Source organism: Bufo bufo, chromosome 2 (genome assembly GCF_905171765.1).
Source record: "Bufo bufo chromosome 2, aBufBuf1.1, whole genome shotgun sequence".
Classification (NCBI taxonomy): Eukaryota; Metazoa; Chordata; class Amphibia; order Anura; family Bufonidae; genus Bufo; species Bufo bufo.
The window spans coordinates 308710309-308736513 of NC_053390.1; the positions used below are offsets into that span (position 1 = coordinate 308710309).

The following is a 26205-nucleotide window of genomic DNA, read 5'->3' on the forward strand; positions in this document are numbered from 1 at the left end:
CGTTTGAGCAGACACATGCACATTTGTGGCCTGCTGGAGGTCATTTTGCAGGGCTCTGGCAGTGCTCCTCCTGTTCCTCCTTGCACAAAGGCGGAGGTAGCGGTCCTGCTGCTGGGTTGTTGCCCTCCTACGGCCTCCTCCACGTCTCCTGATGTACTGGCCTGTCTCCTGGTAGCGCCTCCATGCTCTGGACACTACGCTGACAGACACAGCAAACCTTCTTGTCACAGCTCGCATTGATGTGCCATCCTGGATAAGCTGCACTACCTGAGCCACTTGTGTGGGTTGTAGACTCCGTCTCATGCTACCACTAGAGTGAAAGCACCGCCAGCATTCAAAAGTGACCAAAACATCAGCCAGAAAGCATAGGAACTGAGAAGTGGTCTGGGGTCACCACCTGCAGAACCACTCCTTTATTGGGGGTGTCTTGCTAATTGCCTATAATTTCCACCTGTTGTCTATCCCATTTGCACAACAGCATGTGAAACTGATTGTCACTCAGTGTTGCTTCCTAAGTGGACAGTTTGATTTCACAGAAGTGTGATTGACTTGGAGTTACATTGTGTTGTTTAAGTGTTCCCTTTATTTTTTTGTGCAGTGTACATTGTCAGGACTTCTCTGTATGCGCACAGGTGTTCTCTCCATTATGTGAGCACAGGACAGCAATCCGGGCTGTGTAGTTCAGTGTAGCTTTGAGCCCTGACAAGTAGGGGAAATGGGAAAATAAAAATTTGTTATCTGAATGTCTTACACATACCTGAGTAAAAAAATAAAAAGTTTGCATAATGGCTGTGCTTCTTTGTGCAATCATAACTGAGAAGGAACAGTTATGTTTGGGCTTCCCTAATGTCTCTTTCAGCCATATTATTCCCTCCTGTTTCAGCTGCACAGGTAGATGCATTTCACTTGGACCATGGACCATGACTTTCACAATTATGAAAATCGAAAAGCTTTATTAATGATATACAATGAATACATACATGATATTAAAAGGCAGCACAAAGGTGGAACACACAGATAAGGAACAGGACATGTGAAATGTAATATTTTCCTTTTTAATAAATTTGCAAACATTTCTACAATTCTGTTTTCATTAAGTGGGATTAATTGCAGAAACTTGAGACTTAAAGGCCACAACAAAACAAAATGTGAAAAAAGTGAAAAGGTCTGAAGACTTTCTGAAAGCATTATACAAGTATAGGTTCAGCAAAGCTGTTTAACAACCCTTTTAATATCTCATATTTGGCATATTTGGATGCCATACCTGGGGTTCCCTCTATGAGCCAGAGGTCTCTGAACCTGGACCAGTGGTAAACAGTTGATCACTGGAGTAGTTGAAACCTGAAACGAGTTTTGTATTTGTGACACAATCCTTATAATATGCTTGTATATTGTTACTGACACCTCTAGAAAATAGTTCAGCCTAATCTGGTGGTAGGAAAGCAATAACTGTATAAGGATATACTGTAAACCAGCTCTTCACACTGCATCAGACATTCATTGCTGTAATAATACTCTATGACATGAACAAATAACCTTACACTTCCTCACTGTCATATCTTTTTACATCACATTAGTTGGCAATGGGTTAATATCCCATCCATGTAAAGATGCATTGTAAGGTAGCCGTTACTGGGTGCTGTGGGCCATGTGGTGAGAACTGATAAACTCAGAGCAGTGTCTGGATTGCACCAGCCCCATTGGGAAATCAGTTGTCTTCCTGATCATGGGGGGCGGAATCTGTCAGCCACAGGGAGGGGACAGATAGTAATATAGATAATTACACCCCCATCTGATCTTCTTCACATCATACTTGCAGTCAGAATCAGGTGTAATAGTCATCCCCAGAGACTGAGTCTGGTGTGTGGGACAGAAAACCTTTACTCCAAAGGGGAAAATTGTGACAGTGAGAAGTGTGCGAAAGAGAGAGATCAATTAAACAGGTAAAATCTACCAGCGAGCACATCCAATCTGCCTTTTATACAAGAGAGATAGAAAGATAGATAGATAGATAGATAGATAGATAGATAGATAGATAGATAGATAGATAGATAAATTAGATTGCATTTAATATGTGTTGCCAATAGCAAATATGACTTAAATATGAGTGTATATGTTTCCCTGTTTCTGGGTGCACTAAGAATAAGCGCACATTTATAACTAATTTTGTATGGTGTTTTATGGATTAGTTGTCTAACTTGAAAGGACAATTATTTTTTTATGACTATGCATGTTAGACAGATTTTATTAGATTCACAAAAATATATCTAAATATATTTCTTACAAAGTGGAGGGAACCCCAAATGCAGCGCAGGGAAGACTGACTACATCAATATGTCACCATGAATTGAATGCATTTTAATTTTAAATTTTTGATTGGAGGTGACACAGGAAAAAAATGTTTAAGTCACATCTATGATGCTTCTTTCAATTTTAAATAAATGTTGTGCCATTTAATACTTCTATCTGGTATCAGGCAAACTTAAATGTTTGGATGCGTCATTTTGGCTTTTTTTTTTTACTAGGAAACTATTATATACTTAATCCAGATGATGTTTTAGTTATTGGGTTATTTATCAGCTTAGATTAGAATTTGTATTCATTTATGTAGTAATGAGTGGTTAATTTGTAAGGTATGTCACAGATGATTGGAGTAAATGTCATGGACTCTCTCTCTCTCTCTAAATATATATATATATATATATATATATATATATATAGTGTGTGTGTGTATATATATGTGTATGTGTATATATATATATATATATATATACAGTAGATATGTGTGTGTGTAATTTTGTTACCCTACAAAGATGCTAAAGCTACCACGTGGCACATCCACCATATTTAATTTGGATTTCAGACTTTTAACAATTAATAATGTCGTTTCCAACGAATTTAAATACTAGCTCTGATATGATAGGAAACACACAAAAGCTTACGTACAGGGAATTCGTACATTTAATGTATTTTTAGGGGGCAAAATGTTTTAAACTGTTTAACTTTTTTGTCAATATAATAGAATGAATCACTTTTACCACTATATCTACAGTATGTATGATTCCCTAGCCTGTGCAGTACAATATATTCTAAGAAACTATTAAATATGAAAGGTTGACACCCTGTCAAATAGGTGTATGCCTTCCATCCCTTCTATGTAAAAAAAACTTTATAACTATTGCTGCAAAAGGCCGGGCAATGTAGGCAGCTCAGCAAGATGCGTTCTAGTTTAGTTGCATCAGCATCTGGTAAAATGTTAACTTCTTTAAATACAAAATTTAGATTTTATGACTCTCCGAAAAGAAAAAAATGGAAAAAATTATTTGATCACATATTACTGACATGGCAAAATATTATTTATATTTTTGTGTTTCTGTCTGAAAAAAAAAAAAGACAAATAGTTTTCATGAAGACTGTAAGGCTCCTTTTATATTAAAAATATTTTATATTAATGATACAGAATAAAACCAGGAAATATACATGTTAATAAAATTACTAACAAATGAACTGAACAGAAAAATAGGCCTATAAAAAGTAATAACATTTTATATACTGGATATGAAGAGAAATAAACTGAAAATGAAGATCAAGGTGTTTTTATATGTTTAATATCGCTACTAATAAAATCCATGTCTGCACTGAACCATAATGCATAGTGAGTAATTGGGGAAGTCAACATTTAAGAATATACAGTGGATATAAAAAGTCTACACACCCCTGTTAAAATATCAGGTTTCTGTGCTGTAAAAAAATGAGACAAAGATAAATAATTTCAGCACTTTTTCCCCCTTTAATGTGACCTATAAGCTGTACTACTCAATTGAAAAACAAACTGAAATCTTTTAGGTGGAGGGAAGAAAACAAAAAAAAAAACTAAAATAATGTGGTTGCATAAGTGTGCACCCCCCCTTCCTATAACTGGGGATGTAGCTGTGTTCAGAATTAAGCAATCACATTCAAAATCATGTTAAATAGGAGTCAGCATACACCTGCCATCATTTAAAGCGCCTCTGATTAACCCCAAATAAAGTTCAGCTGCTCTAGTTGGTCTTTCCTGAAATTTTCTTAGTCGCATCCCACAGCAAAAGCCATGGTCCACAGAGAGCTTCCAAAGCATCAGAGGGATCTCATTGTTAAAAGGTATCAGTCAGGAGAAGGGTACAAAATAATTTCCAAGGCATTAGATATACCATGGAACACAGTGAAGACAGTCATCATCAAGTGGAGAAAATATGGCACAACAGTGACATTACCAAGAACTGGATGTCCCTCCAAAATTGATGAAAAGACGAGAAGAAAAGTGGTCTGGGAGGCTACCAAGAGGCCTACAGCAACATTAAAGGAGCTGCAGGAATATCTGGCAAGTACTGGCTGTGTGGTACATGTGACAACAATCTCCCGTATTCTTCATATGTCTGGGCTATGGGGTAGAGTGGCAAGATGAAAGCCTTTTCTTATGAAGAAAAACATCCAAGCCAGGCTACATTTTGCAAAAACACATCTGAAGTCTCCCAAAAGCATGTGGGAAAAGGTGTTATGGTCTCATGAAACGAAGGTTGAACTTTTTGGCCATAATTCCAAAAGATATGTTTGGCCCAAAAACAACACTGGACATCCCCAAAAGAGCACCATACCCACAGTGAAGCATGGTGGTGGCAGCATCATGCCAAGGGGCTGTTTTTCTTCATCTGGAACTGGGGCCTTAGTTAAGCTAGAGGGAATTATGAACAGTTCCAAATACCAGTCAATATTGGCACAAAACCTTCAGGCTTCTGCTAGAAAGCTGAACATGAAGAGGAACTTCATCTTTCAGCATGACAACGACCCAAAGCATACATCCAAATCAACAAAGGAATGGCTTCACCAGAAGAAGATTAAAGTTTTGGAATGGCCCAGCCAGAGCCCAGACCTGAATCCCATTGAAAATCTGTGGGGTGATCTGAAGAGGGTTGTGCACAGGAGATGCCCTCGCAATCTGACAGATTTGGAGTGTTTTTTCTAAGAAGAGTGGGCAAATCTTGCCAAGTCAAAATGTGCCATGCTGATAGACTCATACCCAAAAAGACTGAGTGCTGTAATAAAATCAAAAGGTGCTTCAACAAAGTATTAGTTTAAGGGTGTGCACACTTATGCAACCATATTATTTTATTTTTATATTTTTTCTTCCCTCTACCTAAAAGATTTCAGTTTGTTTTTCAATTGATTTGTACAGTTTATAGCTCACATTAAAGGTGGAAAAAGTTCTGAAATGATTTATCTTTGTCTCATTTTTTTACATCACAGAAACCTGACATTTTAAGAGGGGTGTGTAGACTTCTTATATCCACTGTATATCCACTGTATAACACTCAAATTTACTAGCAACCATCAGGGGAAAAACATTGCACCTGGATGTATTGAGTTTCTCACAAAAGCCCCATTCACTTCTATGGGGCCAGGGCTGCTTGAAAAACAGACAATGTAGAAGAAAATGCTGCGATTTTTCCTGAATACAAAGTTGTTCAGTGAAAATTAATATACCCATTGAAATTAATGGGTCAGGATTCAGTGCGGATGCTGTCCATTTGCAAAACGGATTGTATCCGGACAGAAAACTCGCTCATGTAAAAGAGGCATAAGTGTATGCCACCATGCAACACTTACAGTGCTGCCCATAATTATTCATACCCCAAATTTTGACTTAGTTACTTTTATTCAACCAGCAAGTCATTTTTTGACGGGAAATCACATAGGTGTCTCCCAAAAGATAATAAGACGATGTACAAGAGGCATCATTGTGGGGGGAAAAATTTTTTTTTTAGCTTTTATTTACATTTGAGCAAAAAGTGTCTAGTCCAAAATTATTCATAACCTTCACAACTGTCACAGTCTGTGGGAAAATCAAAAGTTCTATACCATTCCAAATAGTCCAAGCTGTTCTAAAGAATCCTAATTACCCTGATTAATTGGGAACAGCTGTTTTAATCAACTCAACAGGTGAAAAACAGCAGCTGTGAAAAACAGCAGCAGCACTGTGGAAAATCTCAGAGGACGTGGTCGGAAGCCAAAAGTGACACCTGTGCTGGCCAGGATAGTTACAGAGGTGAAAAAGAATCCAAGGATCACCACCAAGGCCATCCTGGTGAATCTGGGCTCTGCTGGTGGCAATGTCTCAAGTCAGACACTCCAACGGACACTGCACACTGCTGGGTTCCACGGATGCAGACCAAGGAGGACGCCACTTCTCCAGATAAGGCACACAAAAGCTCGCTTGGCCTTTGCAAAAGCTCATCTGGACAATGAAGAAGACTTCTGGTCTTCTGTGTTATGGTCAGATGAAACAAAAATTGAATTGTTTGGTCACAATGATGTTTCCTTCATTTGGCGTAAAAAAGGAGAAGCCTTCAACCCAAAGAACACCACCCCACTGTCAAACATGGTGGTGGGAACCTAATGCTTTAGGGGTGTTTTTCAGCCAATAGACCAGGGAACCTAATCACAGTAAACGGCACCAAGAAAAAAAAGCAATATATGAGGATTCTCAATGACAACATCAGGCAGTCTTCAGAGAAACTTGGCCTTGGGCACCAGTGGACATTTCAGCATGACAATGACCCAAAACACACACAAGAAATCGTTAGCAGACAACAAAATTAACGTTTTGGAGAGGCCCAGCCAGAGTCCAGACTTGAATCCAATTGAGATTCTGTGGAGGGAGCTAAAGATCAGGGTGATGGCAAGAAGACCCTCCAACCTGAAAGATTTGGAGCTCATTGCTAAATATGAATGGGCAAAAATACCTGTGGAGACATGCAAAAAGCTGGTCTGCAATTATAGGAAGCGTTTGATTGCTGTAATAGCCAATAAAGGCTTTTCTATTGATTATTGAGAAGGGTAGGAATAATTTTGGACTGGACACTTTTTGCTCAAATGTAAATAAAAGCTGAGAAATGTTTTTTTTTTCCACAATAATGCCTCTTGTACATCGTCTTATTATCTTTTGGGAGACACCTATGTAATTTCCCGTCAAAAAATTACTTGCTGGTTGAATAAAAGTAACTTTAAGTAAAAATTTGCCTGGGGTATGAATAATTATGGGCAGCACTGTATATAATACCAATAGCACTGGCCAAGTAACATGTCCGCACATTGAGTAATCTAATAACGCGGCTATACAATGTCTTAATAGTACTGATATTCAATTAATCTTAAGATTAATGGTGATCACAAGCCTGATTTCAGACCACTGGTGGAGGTCCTTGTGCTGGTACGACAAACAGATCGCACATAGCTTAGGCAGCCCTGCATAGCATATTGCCAATAACTAGTTTTTTATTAATATTATTAAATGTATAGTGAAATGAGTTGTATATATGTATTAATAAGATCATTGTGTCCAAACTGTTGTCTCCATAGCTGCCTTAAGGAAGAGAAGACATTTTCAGCAGAAGTGTTTTAGAGAACGTGGCTAGAAGACGACTCCTTCATACAGAATGTCTCAAAGCAGCTACTATGAGTGTGAAAAACGAGGTCAAGGTTCAGGCTATCCTTCCCGTATGGGACCATCTCAAGCAGAGATTGTAGGAGGCAATCTCTGTGACCCTGAGACCTCTGTGGATTTATCCACATACATTGAGTCAGGAGAGGACGTTTTGTCTGATCTGTTTTCTATGAAGCAGGAAAGACTTAAAACATCATATCAATATCTGCCCTCAGAAGGGCTATCGGCAGCTGCTCTGTATGGATACCCGCATGGCATGTTACCAGAACGCAGAATAGGAGGATATGAATCCGGGGGAGTGATTGTGAAGGAGGAGACACGAGGATCACACAGGACCATGTGCAATACTCTACAATACCAGGCCACCCAATGTACACAGACCGCAATGCATCTTCCTCCTCAGATGGAGGGAGTACACCCTGCACTCCGTGTGTTAAAGGTGAGAGATCTCCACTCTACTAAAATTCTCTTTATGCAACTTAATATGTTCCACCATTAAATGCCATGTTCGTGGTATAGATAATAAAAAATAAACGCCATTTACACAATAAAAAAAAAAGATCCAGTTAAAGCATTTACTTACATAGTATGGTGCCACCTGGTGTTTAAACTGTATAGCAATGTGCATGCCCACCTACTGAGCTAAGTGCTGCTGGTCACACATGCTCAGTCACTCTCCCCACAGTCAGGTCTCCTCATATTGATTCTCTGTTCACTGCAGTGCACCTAATAGAAGTAGATTTCTGCAGGGAAGAGAGACATTTTTCTAAACTTCTCCATAGTGAACACAGGGAAGAATATGCTTAAGTTTACATGATCTATACAATGAAGATGGTATTTCATGGTGGGACAGCCTGATTGAAGATACTTGTCATAACCTTTTGGCCTACGTAACTAAAGACATGCTGCTGCAGGTCACATAACACTGTCATAAATGATTTCTTTTTTTAAGTCTCCTTAAATCTGTTTTAAAAAAAAAAATCACACTTTGAAACTATACTGACATAAGCTAAATGCAGGGTCTGGCATCCATGGAGTCACTGAGTTACCGCCACAAGCCCACCCATCTTACATCTATTAACATGCCCCTAGCTTGACCATCTCCTAGAACATCTAAGAGCATGTTAATCAAACAAGATGGGCTGGCTTGTAGGGAGTCTTCCCAATGAATCCAGGCCCCACATTTGGCATATATCTTGCACAGTTTCAAAATGTGATTAACGATGTTACGTGAATGTTAGCATGTAATTAGACAGATTCTCCTAAAATTTCTGGTTAGCAGTTACTTTTCCCACGGAATAAAAATTAAGAAGCACCTTTTCTTAAACCTTTGAGTTGTACTGTTCTTGTGTTATTCCTCCTGGAAATGCATGAATACATTGACAATTGGTTGTTACCATTCTCAGTTGGACACGTAGGGACACGTTTCTTGCAACATCTTATGGTTTATCAGGTAGTGCTGAGAAAGGAGGAAAAACACTCCCTAACTTCATAGCAAAATTCATAACTCATATTACATATTCATTTATAATGCACATCAAAGAGAACCTGTCACATTGTACATGGTGAATGAGTTGCAGGTAGCTTGTTATAGCGCTGGAGGAGCTGAGAAGCTTAATATATAGTTTTGTGGGAAAAGATCAACATATCTTGCATTTTATTAATTTCAATTCCTGTTTATTCTGGGCTTTGAAGTGAAGGAGGCGGTCCTATCAGTGATTGACAGCCTTCCCTCTATGACTGTGTATACAGAGATAGCTGTCAGTCACTGATAGGACCGCCTCCCGGACTTCAAAGCACAGAATAAGCAGGATTTTAAATGAATAAAATACAGGTTATACTGAATATTTTCCAATAAAACGATTTATCAATCTGCTCAGCTCCTCCTGCTCTATAACATGCTGCTGGCAGATTACATTGCATTTTTATGGTGGCAGCTTCCCTTTAAGGACTCTTACATCCACTTTCCAGTTTGTGTAATTTCTTTTTGCATGTGAAAAGTTAAAAATCACATAATGATGATAAGATTTTCCAACATAGAATTATGCCTGCTTCTGACCATAGATGGTGGTTTAGGCTCCAGTTATCATTAGGAAAACAGTAGACTATGTAAGGCCAGCTTTAACTTTCCAATGGCCAGAATGGGAAAATAATTAACAACATTTCTCTCAAACAAAGGTGATAATGATTTCAACAGATATCTGCTGCTTGGATGTTTTTTCACTCTGGAACAGTGCAATTATCATTCTGTTTTTTTAACTTCCTGTAATATGTGCAATACTACTGTGCCCAGACTTGGTTATATTCATATATATGAAGACACAATGGTATTTGTCAAATATATCCATTTTTAATTACATATCCATTTTAATTTATTTGACTATGACTTAAAGGGGTTGTCTGGGCTCAGATCTGAACCAGGACATATTTTCACCCCGGCAGCCCCCTGACTTGAGCATCGGAGCAGTTCATGCTCCGATGCGCTCCTTTGCTCTGTGCTAAATCGCGCAGGGCAAAGGCATTTTTTGGAGATCCGGTGACGTACCGGGGCTCTCCATGGGGCTGCCAGGAAGCCCAGTGACGTCACTGGCACTGATGGGCGGGCTTTAGCGCTGCCCTAGCCAGTAAAACTGCTAGGGCAGCGCTAAAGCCTGCCCATCAGAGCCGGTGACGTCACCGAACACACTGCCGGGTGGAAGCTTCTGCCCGGCAGTGTGTTATGATAAACAAAAGAGCCCGTGCCCTGCGCGATTTAGCGCATGGCAAGGGAGCGCATCGGAGCATGAGATGCTTCGATGTTAGCCTCGGGGGCTGCCTGGGTGAAAATAAGGGTATGTCCGGGTTCAGCTCTGAATCCGGACAACCCCTATAAAGTTTGATAGTTTACTATACTTTTACTATACCTGCTGAACAAGTTCAACTTAACTGGTTAATGACCATTAATCCATATATTTATGGAGTTTGATTTAGAGATCGCTTTTCCCATTTCGGTCTATTCTGTTCTTACATACATATCATATAATAAGCTGTGTACAGAATACAAAAGCCTACTTCGAAAATACAATTAGTAATTATAATCAAGTTCACTAATTGTGTTTTACTAACAGAGTATAAAAAAATAAAGTTACATTTAAAAATGCAGGGGGAAAAAAGCTCAGCACCCAAAAATGCTCCCTGTGCCAATCACTATTATACTGCTCACTGGAGACCTTATTAAACCAAATTGGACATGCAATATACCAAAATTAATGGATGACAATAACGAACACAGAGAAATTCTATGTTATGGTAATATATTATTACCAAGAAAAATTAGCTAAGAAAATCATATTTCTCACAAATGTTAGGAAAAGAAACCTGTATGTTTCACAAAAATGCCCAAAAGATCACATCGGTGGTCTAACAAATAAAAATGTTACATTCATTAAATGAATGCATGTGAAAAACGGCTAAATGGAATCTAGTCCTGAAGACCTGACTTACCTTGTTCCTGAATCGGTTAACATAGATCAAAGAGAAATCCACAATACTGAAGCTAATTTGCTGTTAGAAATCCATTTTATTAGACAAATTCATCCAGACAGTTAAACAAAGTCATTAGATGTGTGTTAGTATAGCCATTAGAGTGAACATTTTGGTCGTATAGACATCTGTCTTCAGAGGAGAGTTGGGAGGTCCTCATATACATTAGGTGATTGGCAGTCCTGCTGAATTTGGTGGGTTTGACTGACATACATCTAATGTGTATGGTCAGCTTAAAGGGCTGTTTCACACGAGCGGATGCCGTGCGTGACATCCGCTCCGTGAATGACAGCCAAGACCCGATGCAGACTGCAGAAGCACAGAGCAGTAACATGACTGATAATGCTCCGTGCCTCTCTGTGATCTCTTTACTACGAAATCACAGGGAGATAAAGTTGTCATTGTGATTTCGTAGTAAAGAGATCACAGAGAGGCACGGAGCATTATCAGTCATGTTAATGCTCCGTGCCTCTGCAGTCTGCATCGGGTCTTGGCTGTCATTCACGGAGCGGATGTCACGCATGGCATCCGCTCGTGTGAAACAGCCCAAAGAGTTTTCCAGGCTTCTGATATTGATGACCTGTCCACAGGATAGATTATTAATATCAGATCGGTGAGGGTCTGACACCCCACTTCCCCATGATCAGCTGTTCACTGCAGTTTCCAGAACTGGAACTAGTAGCTGATAAGTGGGAAAGTGTAGTGTCAGACCCTCACCAATTGAATTCTAATGACCTATCCTTAGGAGCTTGGAAAAACCCATTCAAGTTACATTTCCCTGCAGTGCCTCCACAGGTAAAATTATGCAATAAATAGTGTCCATTCAAATAAATAGGTGATCTGTTGGATAGGACAGTGTCACGGCCTTTGGTGTGCGCCGTGACACTGTTGCCACGCTTTCAGTTGCCTGTGGCAACGTGTCGCTGTTATAGCATGCAGGGGCAGTGTCACGGCCTTTGTTGTGTGCCCCGTGACATGGTTGCCACGCATGCCGTTGCCTGCGGCAACGTGTTGCTTTTTATGCTTGTGTGTGCACTTCCCCGTTTAGTTGTTTCCTCCTTCTGTCTGGTGGTCGTGGGGTTAATGTCTTCCTTGGTGTGGAACTGGGTGTGGTCTCTAGGCTCTATTTATCCTTGTGTTTTGAGCCTGAGATCTAGTTTTTGTCTCCAGCCTTGGTGTGTGTGTTGATGTGTTGATGTTCCTTGATTCCATCTGTCCAGTCTTAGGGCCATCCTAGTTGAACACCAATGTCACCCCCTTGTTTCTATGTTCTATCCCCTACCCTTACCTGTTGTTGTGTTTGGTGTGGGTTTATGTTATGGGTGTGTGGTGATGTCTTGTTTGGTGTTCTATGTCTGGCATGTTTGGTGTTATGCCTGGCATGGTTGCTAGACATCTCCTTGTCTGTCTTTACCTCCGGAAGGGGGACCCATTGGTTTCCCGGAGGGGTTAACCTAAAGTTTAGGAGCAGCCTTGCCTGGAGCCAGCTTGCATCCGGTGTTCGCAGGAGATTCCAGGTTGTTTGGTTGTCGTTGTTCCATCTTTGCTGCGGGTAAGTGTTTGTTGTTCTGGTGTGTTGTTGTTTTACCTGGTGCTTACCTGCCATTCAGTTGCTGCTCTATCTATCTTTCTTCCATCTGTTACTAGGCCACTGGAGACTCTGGTTCGTCTGTGTCCTTGACCCCTATGCAAGGGACCGTTAGGGTCAGCAGTATCCAGATTCCAGTGTATAAGCCCTCCCAAATTTAGGGGGTGCTCATATGGTCAGGAGATCAGGGTAAGGATTAGGGCGGCTGTAGGAGGTGACCTACGCCTTTTCCCTGTGTCCAGGCTTAGTAACAGCCTGTAAAATACGGTGGGGAGTTTCCCCCACTCCCCATCGTGACAGACAGGTCCTCCAAATCAAGAGACTTTTTTGCATTTTGGCCAAAAGGAGAAAGTCCTAAAGTGGGAATAAAAATGTATTTTCTAAACTAGATAACCCTAGTAATAAAACTAAGATTAAAAACATATCACTGGCCGTTAGTATTAGGGTAAGAGATATGACCATATCTTGTTCCTTTTTAATATCCAGTGTGGTTCATCAGCAATTGGTGAAAAGCTTGTGGACCTCTGCCAATCATCAGTAGCAAATGAACCTGGCCTGAATTATTTTGTGAAAGTTATTTGTATCTGTTTTGTTGCTTGGAATGCACTAATGCACTAATATTGAAAAATAAGCACATTTCTCAATGTTCATTTGGGGGGGAATGTTCACACAGGACAGTTACAGAGTTTACTTATGGACTTCTGCACGAAAAATCCGCATTGAATCACCATACCAGGATAATAAATTTCATCCATGATCTGCAGAATGTGACCAATCGAAAACTGATCTGTGATAAGCAACTAAATTTCTGCTTTGAATTTTTACTGTAGATTAAGCTCCTTTTAATGCAAGGGGGTGAAATTCATGGTGGAATCTGCTGTAAATATAAAGGTGAATTTGCTGATTTTTCCAGCCCATGTGGAAATATCCAAAACCTTTCATGGCCATGCTTTGTGTCTGCATCTAAATTTTAAAATGATGCTTTCTATATGTGAATTTTTTAATCTAAACTTTTTGTCCTGTTTAAAAATATCTATTCATTTTGTAGGTCTTATTTAGGAAAAAAGTAAGAAAAAGAAAACTGTTTTTGCTAATTTTCTATTGCTATGTCTTAATGGGAGTCTGTCACACCCAAATGAGCTTCAAAGTAGGCATACTGGTATATAGGGTAGGGGTCCCAAAACATATCTCTACCTTTCTTGTAAAAACCTGATCCTCTAATGCTTCCTTTTATTTGTATGCAAACAAAAGTTCTGTTTGGTGCAAAATCAGGGGCGTAGCTATAGGGGGTGCAGAGGTAGCAGTAGTTACCGGGCCCAGGAGCCTGAGGGAGCCCAAAGACCCTTGTGCCACATAAGACACTGGCATTATAGAAAGTGCATACTGGTCAATTTACACCTCTGGCTGGAGGGAAGGAGTTAGGTTAAGAATTTGGCATGAGGGGGTGCCCTTTCAATGTTTGCCTCAGGCAGCAGGAAGGCTATGTGCTCCCCTGGCCCTTGCCAACAAGCACTGAGGGACGGGGGCCCAAGCTGAACTCTTGCACCAGGGCCCATGAGCTTTTAGCTATGCCCCTGTGCAAAATCACTCTGCCATAATGCTGCCCAGAGCCTTCTTTGGTTCATGGTCCCTGAGATTTCATAGCCAGTAGTGATGACACAGGGAAACAGGTGCACCAAATAGAGCTACACCTTATTTGCTTAAAAATAAAAAGAAGAATATTTCAGAATTAGAGTAATGGACTTTCATAAGAAAGGAATCATTATATTTCAGGGTACCTGCCCTATATGGTGGTATGCTTACTTTGAAATCGATTTTAGAGGTGATAGACCGAGCCATTTTTCACCTTAACCTCTTTAGGACACAGGGCGTACAGGTACGCCCTGATGTCCTGGTACTTAAGGACACAGGGCATACCTGTACGCCCTGTGTATTTCCGATCACCCCCGCGCAGCTGGCGGTGATCGGAACAAGGTGCCTGCTCAAATCATTGAGCAGGCACCTTGGCTAAATTCGTGGGGGGGTCCCGTGACCCCCCCGTGTCGGCGACCGCCGCAAACCGCGGGTCAATTTTGTGACCTTACATCACAAAAAGTACAACAGCAAGTGATCAAAAAGGCGTACGCCCACCAAAATAGTACCAATCTAACCGTCACCTCATCCCGCAAAAAATGAGCCCCTATCTGAGACAATCGCCCAAAAAAAAAAAAAACTATGGCTCAGAATATGGAGACACTAAAACATTATTTTTTTTGTTTTAAAAAAGCTGTTATTGTGTAAAACTTACATAAATAAAAAAAAGTAGACATATTAGGTATCGCCGCGTCCGTATCGACCGGCTCTATAAAAATATCACATGACCTAACCCCTCAGATGAACACCGTAAAAAATAAAAACTGTGCTAAATAAACCATTTTTTGTCACCTTACATCACAAAAAGTGTAATAGCAAGCGATCAAAAAATCATATGCACCCCAAAATAGTGCCAATCAAACAGTCATCTCATCCCGCAGAAAATGAGACCCTACCTAAGATAATCGCCCAAAAACTGAAAAAACTATGGCTCTTAGACTATAGAAACACTAAAACATGATTTTTTTTGTTTCAAAAATGAAATCATTGTGTAAAACTTACATAAATAAAAAAATTGTACACATATTAGGTATCGCCGCGTCCGTGACAACCTGCTCTATAAAAATACCACATGATCTAACCTGTCAGATGAATGTTGTAAATAACAAAAAAAAAAAACGGTGCCAAAACAGCTATTTCTTGTTACCTTGCCTCACAAAAAGTGTAATATAGAGCAACCAAAAATCATATGTACCCTAAACTAGTAGCAACGAAACTTCCACCCTATCCCGTAGTTTCTAAAATGGTGTAACTTTTTGGGATTTTCTACTCTAGGGGTGCATCAGCGGGGCTTCAAATGGGACATGGTGCCAAAAAAAAAACAGTCCAGCAAAGTCTGCCTTCCAAAAACCGTATGGCATTCCTTTCCTTCTGCGCCCTGCCGTGTGCCTGTACAGCAGTTTACGACCACATATGGGGTGTTTCTGTAAACTACAGAATCAGGGCCATAAATATTGAGTTTTGTTTGGCTGCTAACCCTTGCTTTGTAACTGGAAAAAAAATATTAAAATGGAAAATCTGCCAAAAAAGTGAAATTTCGAAATTGTATCTCTATTTTCCATTAATTCTTGTGGAACACCTAAAGGGTTAACAAAGTTTGTAAAATCAGTTTTAAATACCTTAAGGGGTGTAGTTTCTAGAATGGGGTCATTTTTGGGTGGTTTCTATTATGTAAGCCTCACAAAGTGACTTCAGACCTGAACTGGTCCTTAACCGCTTCACATCCGCCCATAGGATATAAACGTCCTATGGGTGGACGTCTATTTCTGAAAGCACGTTTTAGAACGTCCTTTCAGAAATAGCAGCTGCACGCTAATCGTGCAGCTGCTGATCGGGTTGCCCGCTGTCAGTGACAGCAGGGCAACCCTAAGACAAGGCAGGGACAGTGCCCAGGTGTCCCTGCCTTCTAGATCGCTGCAGACACAGCGCTCACCGAGCGCTGTGTGTGCAGAGCCCGACGGTCATGTGACCGCCGTGACTGGAGTGTGCAGGAGCTGTGTGAGGTCTCTCAGAGACCTCAATCAGCCCTGCTGTGAGGCTGTACAGCGCTGGATTGCTGCTGTACAGCCTCTCTAGGGGTGTATTTGTCCTGTAACTGGGGCTACTATGTCAGCCCCAGTTACAGGAGAAATCAACAGTGAAAAAAAAAAAAAAAAGTGAAGTAAATGTCCCCCAGAGGTCTTGTATGACCTTATGGGGGACGAAAAGTGTAAAATAAAAAAGTTTCACATGTAAAAAAAAAAAAGTCCCCAAGTAAGGAATGAAAAAAAAAAAAAAAAAATAGAAAAAATTTAAAAAAGTATACATATTAGGTATTGCCGCGTCCGTAAAAACCAGCTCTATAAAAATATCACATGACCTAACCCCTCGGGTGAACACCGTAAAAAAAAAAAAAAAAAATGTTTTAAAACAAGCAATTTTTGTCACCTTGCATCACAAAAGGTACAACACCAAGTGATCAAAAACGCGTATGTCCCACAAAATAGTACCAATAAAACCGTCACTTCATCCCGCAAAAAATTAGCCCCTACATAAGAAAATCTCTCAAAAAATAAAAAAACTATAGCTCTTAGAACATGGACACATTAAAACATAATTTTTTTGTTTCAAAAATGCTATTATTGTGTAAAACTTTAATAAATGAGAAAAAGTATACATATTAGGTATCGCCACGTCCGTAACGATCTGCTCTATAAAAATGTCACTTGACTGAACCCCTCAGGTGAACGCTGTAAAAATTAATAAATAGAAACTGTGCTAAAAGCACCAATTTTTTGGTCACCTTGCCCCATAAAGTGTTATAATGAATGATCAAAAAATCATATGTACCCAAAAATAGTACTAATAAAACTGGCACCTTATCCCCTAGTTTCCAAAATGGGGTCACTTCTTGGGAGTTTCTACTGTAAGGGTGCATCAGGGGGCTTCAAATGGGACATGGCATCTAAAAACCATGTGGAGTTCCTTTTCTTCTGCGCCCTGCCGTGTGCCCATACAGCAGTTTATGACCACATGTGGGGTGTTTCTGTAAACCGCAGAATCTGGGTAATAAATATTGAGCTTTGTTTGGCTGTTAACCATCGATGTGTTAAAGAAAAAAATTTATTAAAATGGAAAATCTGCCAAAAAAGTGAAATTTAAAAATTTGATCTCCATTTTCCTTTAATTCTTGTGGAACGCCTAAAGGGTTAACAAAGTTTGTAAAATCGGTTTTGAATACCTTGAGGGGTGTAGTTTCTACAATGGGGTCATTTATGGGGGTATCCACTATGTAGGCCCCACAAAGTGACTTCAGACCTGAACTGGTCCTTATAAAGTGGGTTTTGGCAATTTTCTTATAAATTTGAAGAATTGCTTCTAAACTTCCAAGCCTTTCTAACGTCCTAAAAAAATAAAATGACATTTCCAAAATGATGCCAACATAAAGTAGACATATGGGGAATGTTAAATAATAAATATTTTATGAGGTATCACTTTCTGTTTTAAAAGCAGAGAAATTGAAATTTAGAAAATTGCGAATTTTTCAAATTTTTGGGTAAATTTGGGATTTTTTCATAAATAAAGGTGAAATATTTTGACTCAAATTTATGATTATCATGAAGTACAATGTGTCACGAGAAAACAATCTCTGAATGACTTGGATAAATAAAGGCGTTCCAAAGTTATTACCACATAAAGTGAGATATGTCAGTTTTGCAAAATTTGGCCTGGTCAGGAAGGGGGCAAATGGCCCAGATGGCAAGTGGTTAAAAAGTGGGTTTTTGAAAATTTCTGAAAAATTTCAAGATTTGCTTCTAAACTTCTAAGCCTTGTAACGTCCCCCAAAAATAAAAGATCATTCCCAAAATGATCCAAACATGAAGTAGACATATGGGGAATGTAAAGTAATAACTATTTTTGTAGGTATTACTATGTATTATAGAAGTAGAGAAATTTAAACTTGGAAATTTGCTAATTTTTCAAAATTTTTGGTAAATTTGGTATTTTTTTTATAAATAAAAATGATTTTTTTTTTACTCCATTTTACCAGTGTCATGAAGCACAATATGTGACGAAAAAACAATCTGAGAATGGCCTGGATAAGTCAAAGCGTTTTAAGGTTATTACCACTTATAGTGACACTGGTCACATTTGCAAAAAATGGCCTGGTCCTTAAGGTGAAATAAGGCTGTGTCCTTAAGGAGTTAAGGACCAGGCCAAATTTTGAAAATCTGACATGTTACTTTATGTGGTAATAACTTTGTGGGATGCTTTTACTTATCCTATCCAAAATGTACAGCAAATTTGGAAAAATTCTAAATTTCTATTTCTCTGCTTTTAAGACAGATAGTGATACCTTTACATTACCCATATGTCTATTTTATGTTGGCATCACTTTGTAAATGTAATTTTTTTTATTTATTGTTAAATAAATTACAAGTTTAGATGCAATGTTTAAAATTTTTAAGAACATTTCCAAAATCCACTTTTTAATAGACCAATTCAGTTATGAAGTCACTTTGTGGGGTTTACATAATATAAACCACCCATAAATTACTCCATTTTAGAAACTACACCCCTCAAGTTATTCAAATATGATTTTACAAACTTTGCTATTATAGGAAAATAGAGGAGATCTTTTTGCAGATTTTTCATTTTAATCAATTCTCCTGTAAGGCAGCAAGGGTTAACAGCAAAATCAAACTCAATATTTTTTTACCCCAATTCTGCAGTTTACAGAAAAACCCCATATGTGGGCATAAACTGCTGTATGGGCACACGGCAGGTTGCAGAAGGGAAGGAGCAACATATGGATTTTGGAGGGCACATTTCACTGGGATAATTTTAAGTTGCATTTGAAACTCCCCAAAAGTGACCCCATTTTGGAAACTATGGGATAAAGGTCACAGTTTTATTGGTACTATTTTGGGGTACATATAATTTTTGGTCGCTCAATATTACGCTTTTATAAGGCAAGGTAACCAAAAAATTGCACCATTTTTATTTTTTGTTTTTTACAGGTTCACATGACAGGATAGATCATGTGTTACTTTTATAGAACAGGTTGTTACGGATGTGACAATACCAAATATGCCTATTTTTTTGTTTCAGTTTTACATGATAAAGCATTTTTAAAAAAAAAAAAATTATTTTCCTGCCATTCATCTTGAGTAGGTTTTTTTTTTGCAGAAAGAGTTGACGTTTCTATTGGTACCATTTTTGGGCACATATGATTTTTTGATCGTTCAAAATGATACTTTTTTGGGCAAGGTAACAAAAAAATTGTTGTTTTTTTTTATTTTATTTTTTATGGTGTTCATCTGAGGGAGTAGACCATGTCATATTTTTATAGAGATAGTCGTTACAGACACCGCAATACCTAATATGTCAATTTTTTTATTTATTTATTTCAGTTTTACACAATAAAAAGCATTTTTGAAAATAAATCATATTTTTGTGTCTCCATTTTCAGAAAGCCATATATTTTTCTGCCAATCATCTTTTGTAAGGGCTCGTTCTTTGCGGGAAGAGTTGATGTTTTTATTGGTACCAATTTTGGGTACATAAGATTTTTTCATTGTTTAATGTTATACATTTTTGGGGCAAGGCACAGTTTTTATTTTATTTTATTTACGGCATTCACCTGAGGGGGTAGGTCATGTGATATTTTTATAGAACCGCTCGTTATAGGGACGAGGATATCTAATATGTCTATTTTTAATAAATTGTTATTTTTTTATTCAAAATCACTTGATGACGGGAAAGGGGCACTTTGTTTTTGTTTTTTACTGTAAACTTTTTTACTGGGTCTCATACATGGCAGACCCCAAGGCCTTAGCGAGGTCTCGGGTTGCCATGGCAGCCATCTGTCCCCGGTCACTGCAAAGACCCCTCCTTCTGCGATCCTTTTATATGCAGCGGTCAACATTTATAGCGGCATATATGGGCTTAATCCGCCAGCATCAGTGTTTACAGCGTTGTCGGCGGATACAGCCCGGCCCCTACATTGATAGATCATCAATATCAGATCAGTGGGGGTTCAACACCCTGCACCACCACCGTCAGCTGGTTGAAGAGAAGGCCGAGCTCCATGCGAGCGCAGCCTTCCCTTTACTGCTTACTGTCAACATCACAGTGGTGAGCAGGTGTAATTACAAGCCATCCCATTCACTTTAATGGGATGGCTCGTTCCTATACAAGAGTATAGGAACGAGCCGCCCCATAGAACTGAATGGCACGGCTTGTAATTACACCTGCTCACCGCTGTTATGTCGATTATGAGCAAGTAAACAAATAAGGGAACACTGCGTTCGCAAGAGCATGGCATTCTCTTCAACAAGCTGATTGGCGGGGTGCCGGGTGTCAGTCCCCCATCGATCTGATATTGATGATGACCTATCCTGAGAATAGGTCATCAATATTAAAATCCCAGAAAACTCCTTTAAGTTACTTTGTTCTTTTAATAATAAAAATGAATCCTCTAGTTCTGTACACAATCATGTCAAATATGTGTACATTGTGAAACTGACATCACTGTAGTGCAGCAAATAAAAATCCTATTTTATTCTTAAGTGCATATCCTTTCATTGGCTTTGAATGCTGTCTCTGTACATGGATGATAATTTTATTTTATTAGTAAAGGCGCAAAGGTATATAGGGTCTAGGTAGATGAAAACTGTTGGCCGGGGTAATTATTCTATGTTTCAGAAACGTACAATCTACCTGACAGGAACATACAGTGGTTTTTTTTTTGTTCAATAGTTTTTATTGAGTGTTTCAAAGTACAATACACATAAAGCCTCGGGCATTCCCGATTGGCAAACAATAAAAGTATCAATACACATACACCAAACGAACAATGCCTGTTATCAGCGAAAGAATTATTGACTTGGAATAGTTGGCTACCTAAGTCTGAGAATTCACACCAATGGCTAAGTTACCTGAAGGTTCTATAGAGTCCCCCCCCATCCAGCGACCTTGCCAGGCTCCACAGATTTTCTAATGCCTTTTTCTATCCCGTCTCCGGCCCACCTAAAACTGGGTGCTGTACGTAGAGTCTGACCATGGTTTCCAGTTTTGAAGGAATTTGTCATACCCACCTCCTCCCATAAGGAACATACGGTGTTAATGCCTAAGCATCAGTGTTCGTGTCAGGCAGAATTAAAAAAATTGCTGTATGTGGGTTTGGAGAGGTATGAACAATTTTGTGAGGAGGGGGGGGGGGCTTTTTTTATTTTATCATGTTTTTTCACTTTTTTTAATATGCTATTATATATTTATTTATGGATTAGCAAGGAACACATTATCTATGTGTTCTGTATTGTTCCCATAGACAGATCACTGATGACAGCGATCTACCAGTGATCTGTGTACAGAGACATGCAGAGAGGACACAGATCTCATCTTTCCTGCATGTCCCCAAGACCTTTCAGCCAATGGAATCCCTGTGACATCATTATCAGTCACAAAGTTCCCTAGAAATGCCCTGAATGCAGAAGCAGCACTTCTGCATTGAGGAACATCACCCTCAACATGAGTTCTATGTTCAGGGTTGTAGGGAAGTAATGATTACTTCAGTTCCCTGTCCCTGTTCTCAGTCAGTGTAATAGCCCAATCCTCCAGATGGCACTGTGTGGAGTGCAACCAGAGGCAACACATAAATTAATGGGGTTCTGGCACAGGAACCATGCCATTAGCACAGGCATCCTGCAAAGAAGCAACAGAGCAAACAGTTTCCCTGCTTTTTTACCCACAGTGCTGGTCCCCAACGTTTTCTAGTCCAAAAGCCACTTTCAAGTATGAAAAATAGTGTTGAGTGTTAAGTGAATATTAAAAGGAAAAAGCCTACTAAAGGGGTTTCTGGGATTTTCATATTGATGGCCTATCTTCAGGGTAGACCATCAACATGTGATTGGTGGGCGTCCAACTCTTCCTAGGCCATATAACGTCAAGTTCATTGGTCACATGACCTAGGCGCAGCTCAGTCCCATTTAAGTGAATAGAGCAGAGCTATCCAGTGGACAGTTCTCTGCTTGATAAGCTGTGAGGAGGCTTTGGCACTCACCAGGGCTTCATTGTCATAGCTTCCTCAAGTAGCTCGTTGGTGGGGGTGCCAGGGGTTGGACACCTGCCAATTACATACTGATGACCTATCCTAAGGAAAATATGACTGAGTCATATGGTCTCATAGCAGGTTCTAGTAATATAATAAAATCCCTGGTGTCTCTAGTGCACAAGTATCTGCAGGTGCCAACAGTTAGGGAGCCAACAGCAGGGTGATCAAGAGCCACAGTAGCTCTCAAGTCTCTAACTGGGGAATACTTACCTAAAGTATGAAACAAAAAGATTTTGTCTAGTAACAAGTCTGCATGATTTCATTATCTGAATGAATGCATTTGGTGCCACTGGAATGATCAGCATTCCAGTCATATCACTTGCATTGTACTAAGTGGAGATAACCAACAGTACAGGTTCCCAATAACAACCATATACAGAGGAATATAAATTAGACACATGGATTATCTAGATAAAACCTTGATATTCACCAGAATAATAGAACGATCGGCATCTATACATTTATTTCTCTCTCTAACCTTTCTAACTGCATTTCCAGGGTTCTCTCTCTGGGATGATGTCTGCCCCTCCATTGAAAGAACAAAGCCATAAGGGCAAGAAGTCACTGAGTAAAGACAGCCTTGAGTATCGCATGCGTCGTGAAAGAAATAATATTGCTGTTCGCAAAAGCCGTGATAAAGCCAAACGGAGGAACATGGAAACTCAACAGCGGGCTCTAGAATTCATGGCAGAGAATGAGAAGCTACGTAGCCGTATCCAACAGCTGACTCAAGAGCTTGATGCTTTGAGAGGGATTTTCAGACAAATCCCAGAAGCTGCTGCTTTGGCCAAGTCATCTGGAGCATGCAGCTGAAAATGTACAGTATAAGAGAAGATTGTCCTACAGGAATGGCTCAGATTATACTTCACTCAAAGATTTATGCATGTGCAAGTGTTAGCCTGGGACTCATGCCATATGACTAGCAACCTTCATGACTTTTGGGGTCTCTAGGTGCCACCATACTTAATTCCCAAGTACATAGTCTATAGATTCCTCTCTTGCAGTCAATTGTACATATATCTGACAAACAAAGGATTAGAGGCCAAGAAATATGGAGAATTGTCTGATGTGATGTCTATAAATAAAAGTAAACCCATATATATATATATATATATATATAGAAAGATGCGTCTAAATATACAAAAGGAAGCAAACACAAGAAGAAGTGAAACACATTAATGACTTTCTGTGTCTATGCTTCTCTCTCTCTACACTTACGTACATCTTTGCTGGTCCTTAGTATACCTTGCTCTTCCCTGAGGTATATCGTCCATGCTTTATCTCATTATACCTGCATCCACCTTATTGTTATCCCACCTTCTGACTCTGCTTGATCCATCTATTTCCCCCCTGTCATCTTCTCTCTCTCTTTCTCTCTTCATGACCTCTCCCCATCATCTACTTTTCTCTGAAAGTCTGAGGGAAATCTTCCTATTACAACATATTGTTTGCACAAAGTTGGTGACCACAAAGTTAGTTCATCATCCTGTTGGAGGGAGTAGTGGGGGAAATATTATTACGGTGGAGAGAGGCAGAAGATACAGCGGGTGGGAGAATATGACTCAGAATGTGATAGTCTACATCTATCTTCATATGCAATATTGTCATTCTGTGTGCAAACTTGTTAGGGCTCTTTCACACGAGCGGATGCCATGGGTGGAATCTGCTGCGTGAAAGAGAGCCAAACCCCGCTCCAGACAGCAGAGACACGGAGCAGTAACATGACTGATAATGCTCCGTGCCTCTCTGTGATCTTTTTACTACAAAATCACGGTGACAACTTTATCTCACCGTGATTTTGTAGTAAAAAGATCACAGAGAGGCACGGAGCATTATCAATCATGTTACTGCTCCATGTCTCTGCTGTCTGGAGCGGGGTTTGGCTGTCATTCACGCAGCAGATTCCATACACGGGATCCGCTCGTGTGAAAGAGCCCTAAATCGGACAACTGTTAATAAATCATACTCACGGCATTGTCAGGTTTTTTATTACATTAGAATTGAAACAATTCATTGTTTGTCATCAGTAACCTGTTTCAGCTTACTGATGACAAACATTGATTTTCCCAAAATAAGATCATAAAGCCCAATTGCATATACCACAAGTTATAAACCATGGCTGTAAACAACCATTTCCATAATGAAAGAATTTTGATAAATACAAATTTGAAATAGCAGTATGTTTTGTATCTAAATTTTGATAATTGCAAAGATATATGGCAAATAATTATGTTATTAAAAGAATTATCATTAACATGAGATATATGCGTTATACCAATGCAGAGTACCAAGGGATCAAGCAAAACTGCAATCAGGGACAGACCAAGTTAAAATTAATGCAATACAATAAACCAGGATCATTACCGAGATCAGGCAGAGGTTAGGTCAGGTAGTGAAGGGTCAAATCCAGAAGTCAGGGAGAAGTCAGTACATGGACAGGCAAAAAAGCTAATGACACACCTTTGCAGGACACTAGAGTACTAGAAGTTATTGCTCAGGAACCTTCCCATATGGGAAGGTGCCTTAGGTATCCCAGGGTGTCCAGCATTGGCTCGGGAAGATTAGGGTGCACACACTGGCCCACTAAGAGCCAGAGAGAGTGCACACACATGCCCTACAGACATAGACAGGAGGCAGGCCTCGGCCTGTGTGGAGTGGACGAGCAGTGCTACTTTTGCAGATGGGCCTGCCGGGTAGGAGGAGACAGACATCGGCGGGTTCGAACTGCTGGAGTAATGCCACGGCCGTGTCCACCGCAGGGAGTGAAGAGGCAAGGGGCACACAATGTTGTTAGAATATATGTATGGAGGTACAGAGCACAATCATTTTCTATATGGTTTATGGGTGTCATAAACGCCATATTCTGCATGGGACTCAAGTTTACTAGCCACAGCAACCCCATTTGACATATCTGACCCTATCACAGACACTCTCTGTCATCATTCACATTAGTTGTTGTCCCCAGTAGGGCTCACAATCCAGTCTCCCCATCTCAAATGCAAGGTCGCAAGTACTGCAAGACAACAATGCTAACTACTGAGCCTCCACTGGGAAACGTGTGGCTGCAACAGCACACAGACGATCATATCATATCATGAAGACATCATTCATAGGAGGAGGTGTTTTCCAGTTGGGAGGACCCGTCAGCACCTGAATACAACTCATACTAGAAAGAATTGGAGAAGAAAATAATTTTATATTTTTGCTGTGGTGTGCTGCATTGTTAGTGTTTCATAACTCTTAACTAAGACTGTTATCTACAGTCCTACTACAGAAAACTATAGAACATTGTGATAAGCTGTGGCAGATACATCTCTGCAATATAAGACAATTGTTATATACAAACGTTAACAAAAAAGACAACCGAATAAGAAATGATTCTGTTGAATAGACATATAATTGAAACAATATGTAGAGGCTAAAGATGCCAATTTCAACTTTGTAAAATAAACGTGAACTATGTGTGTAGAGCAATCATAGTCTGTGGTTTCTTGAGCCCACCAGAGGAAATAAATTTTGAAGGTCCACCTGTCATCTCTAAAGAACATTATATGGCTTAGATAGCTGGAAGCCAAATACTAGTAAGCAATAGACCCAGTGGCGTAGGTAGAAATGACTGGGCCCCGCAGCAAATTTTTGAATGGGGCTCCATCCCACAGAACTTTTTTTGCAACCCCTTCCTTTCATGCTGCCCCCATTCCTGTGGCTAGTAAAGATCGCTCTCTCAGACCAGGGCCGGCAGCTGTTCCATCCGTTTTATACACTGTCTATACTGTCACTGTATATAATTTCATTGTGTAATACTGTTGAGGGGGCCCTGACCAAATCCTTTAGTCCTCCTCCTCCTGGATGGGCCCCTTCTGGGTCCGGGCCCCAAAGCTGCAGCTT

General features: G+C 39.8%; 1 protein-coding gene across 1 annotated transcript; it reads left to right on the forward strand.

Moving 5' to 3' along the window:
- The first annotated feature begins 1824 nt into the window (after nucleotides 1–1824).
- Nucleotides 1825–24016, forward strand: CEBPE (CCAAT enhancer binding protein epsilon). Its single transcript, XM_040420290.1, has 3 exons — nucleotides 1825–1943; nucleotides 7396–7919; nucleotides 22816–24016. Exons 2-3 carry the CDS (start codon nucleotides 7473–7475, stop codon nucleotides 23128–23130), a joined length of 762 nt encoding a protein of 253 aa, XP_040276224.1. The 5' UTR covers nucleotides 1825–1943; nucleotides 7396–7472; the 3' UTR covers nucleotides 23131–24016.
- The last annotated feature ends 2189 nt before the right edge of the window (nucleotides 24017–26205 follow it).

Bases quoted from the DNA above. Each gene is read 5' to 3' on its own strand.
- CEBPE (XM_040420290.1), top strand. From the start codon at position 7,473: ATGTCTCAAAGCAGCTACTATGAGTGTGAAAAACGAGGTCAAGGTTCA. The intron at 7,920-22,815 runs GTGAGAGATCTC...CTGCATTTCCAG, and splicing joins CTGCACTCCGTGTGTTAAAG to GGTTCTCTCTCTGGGATGAT.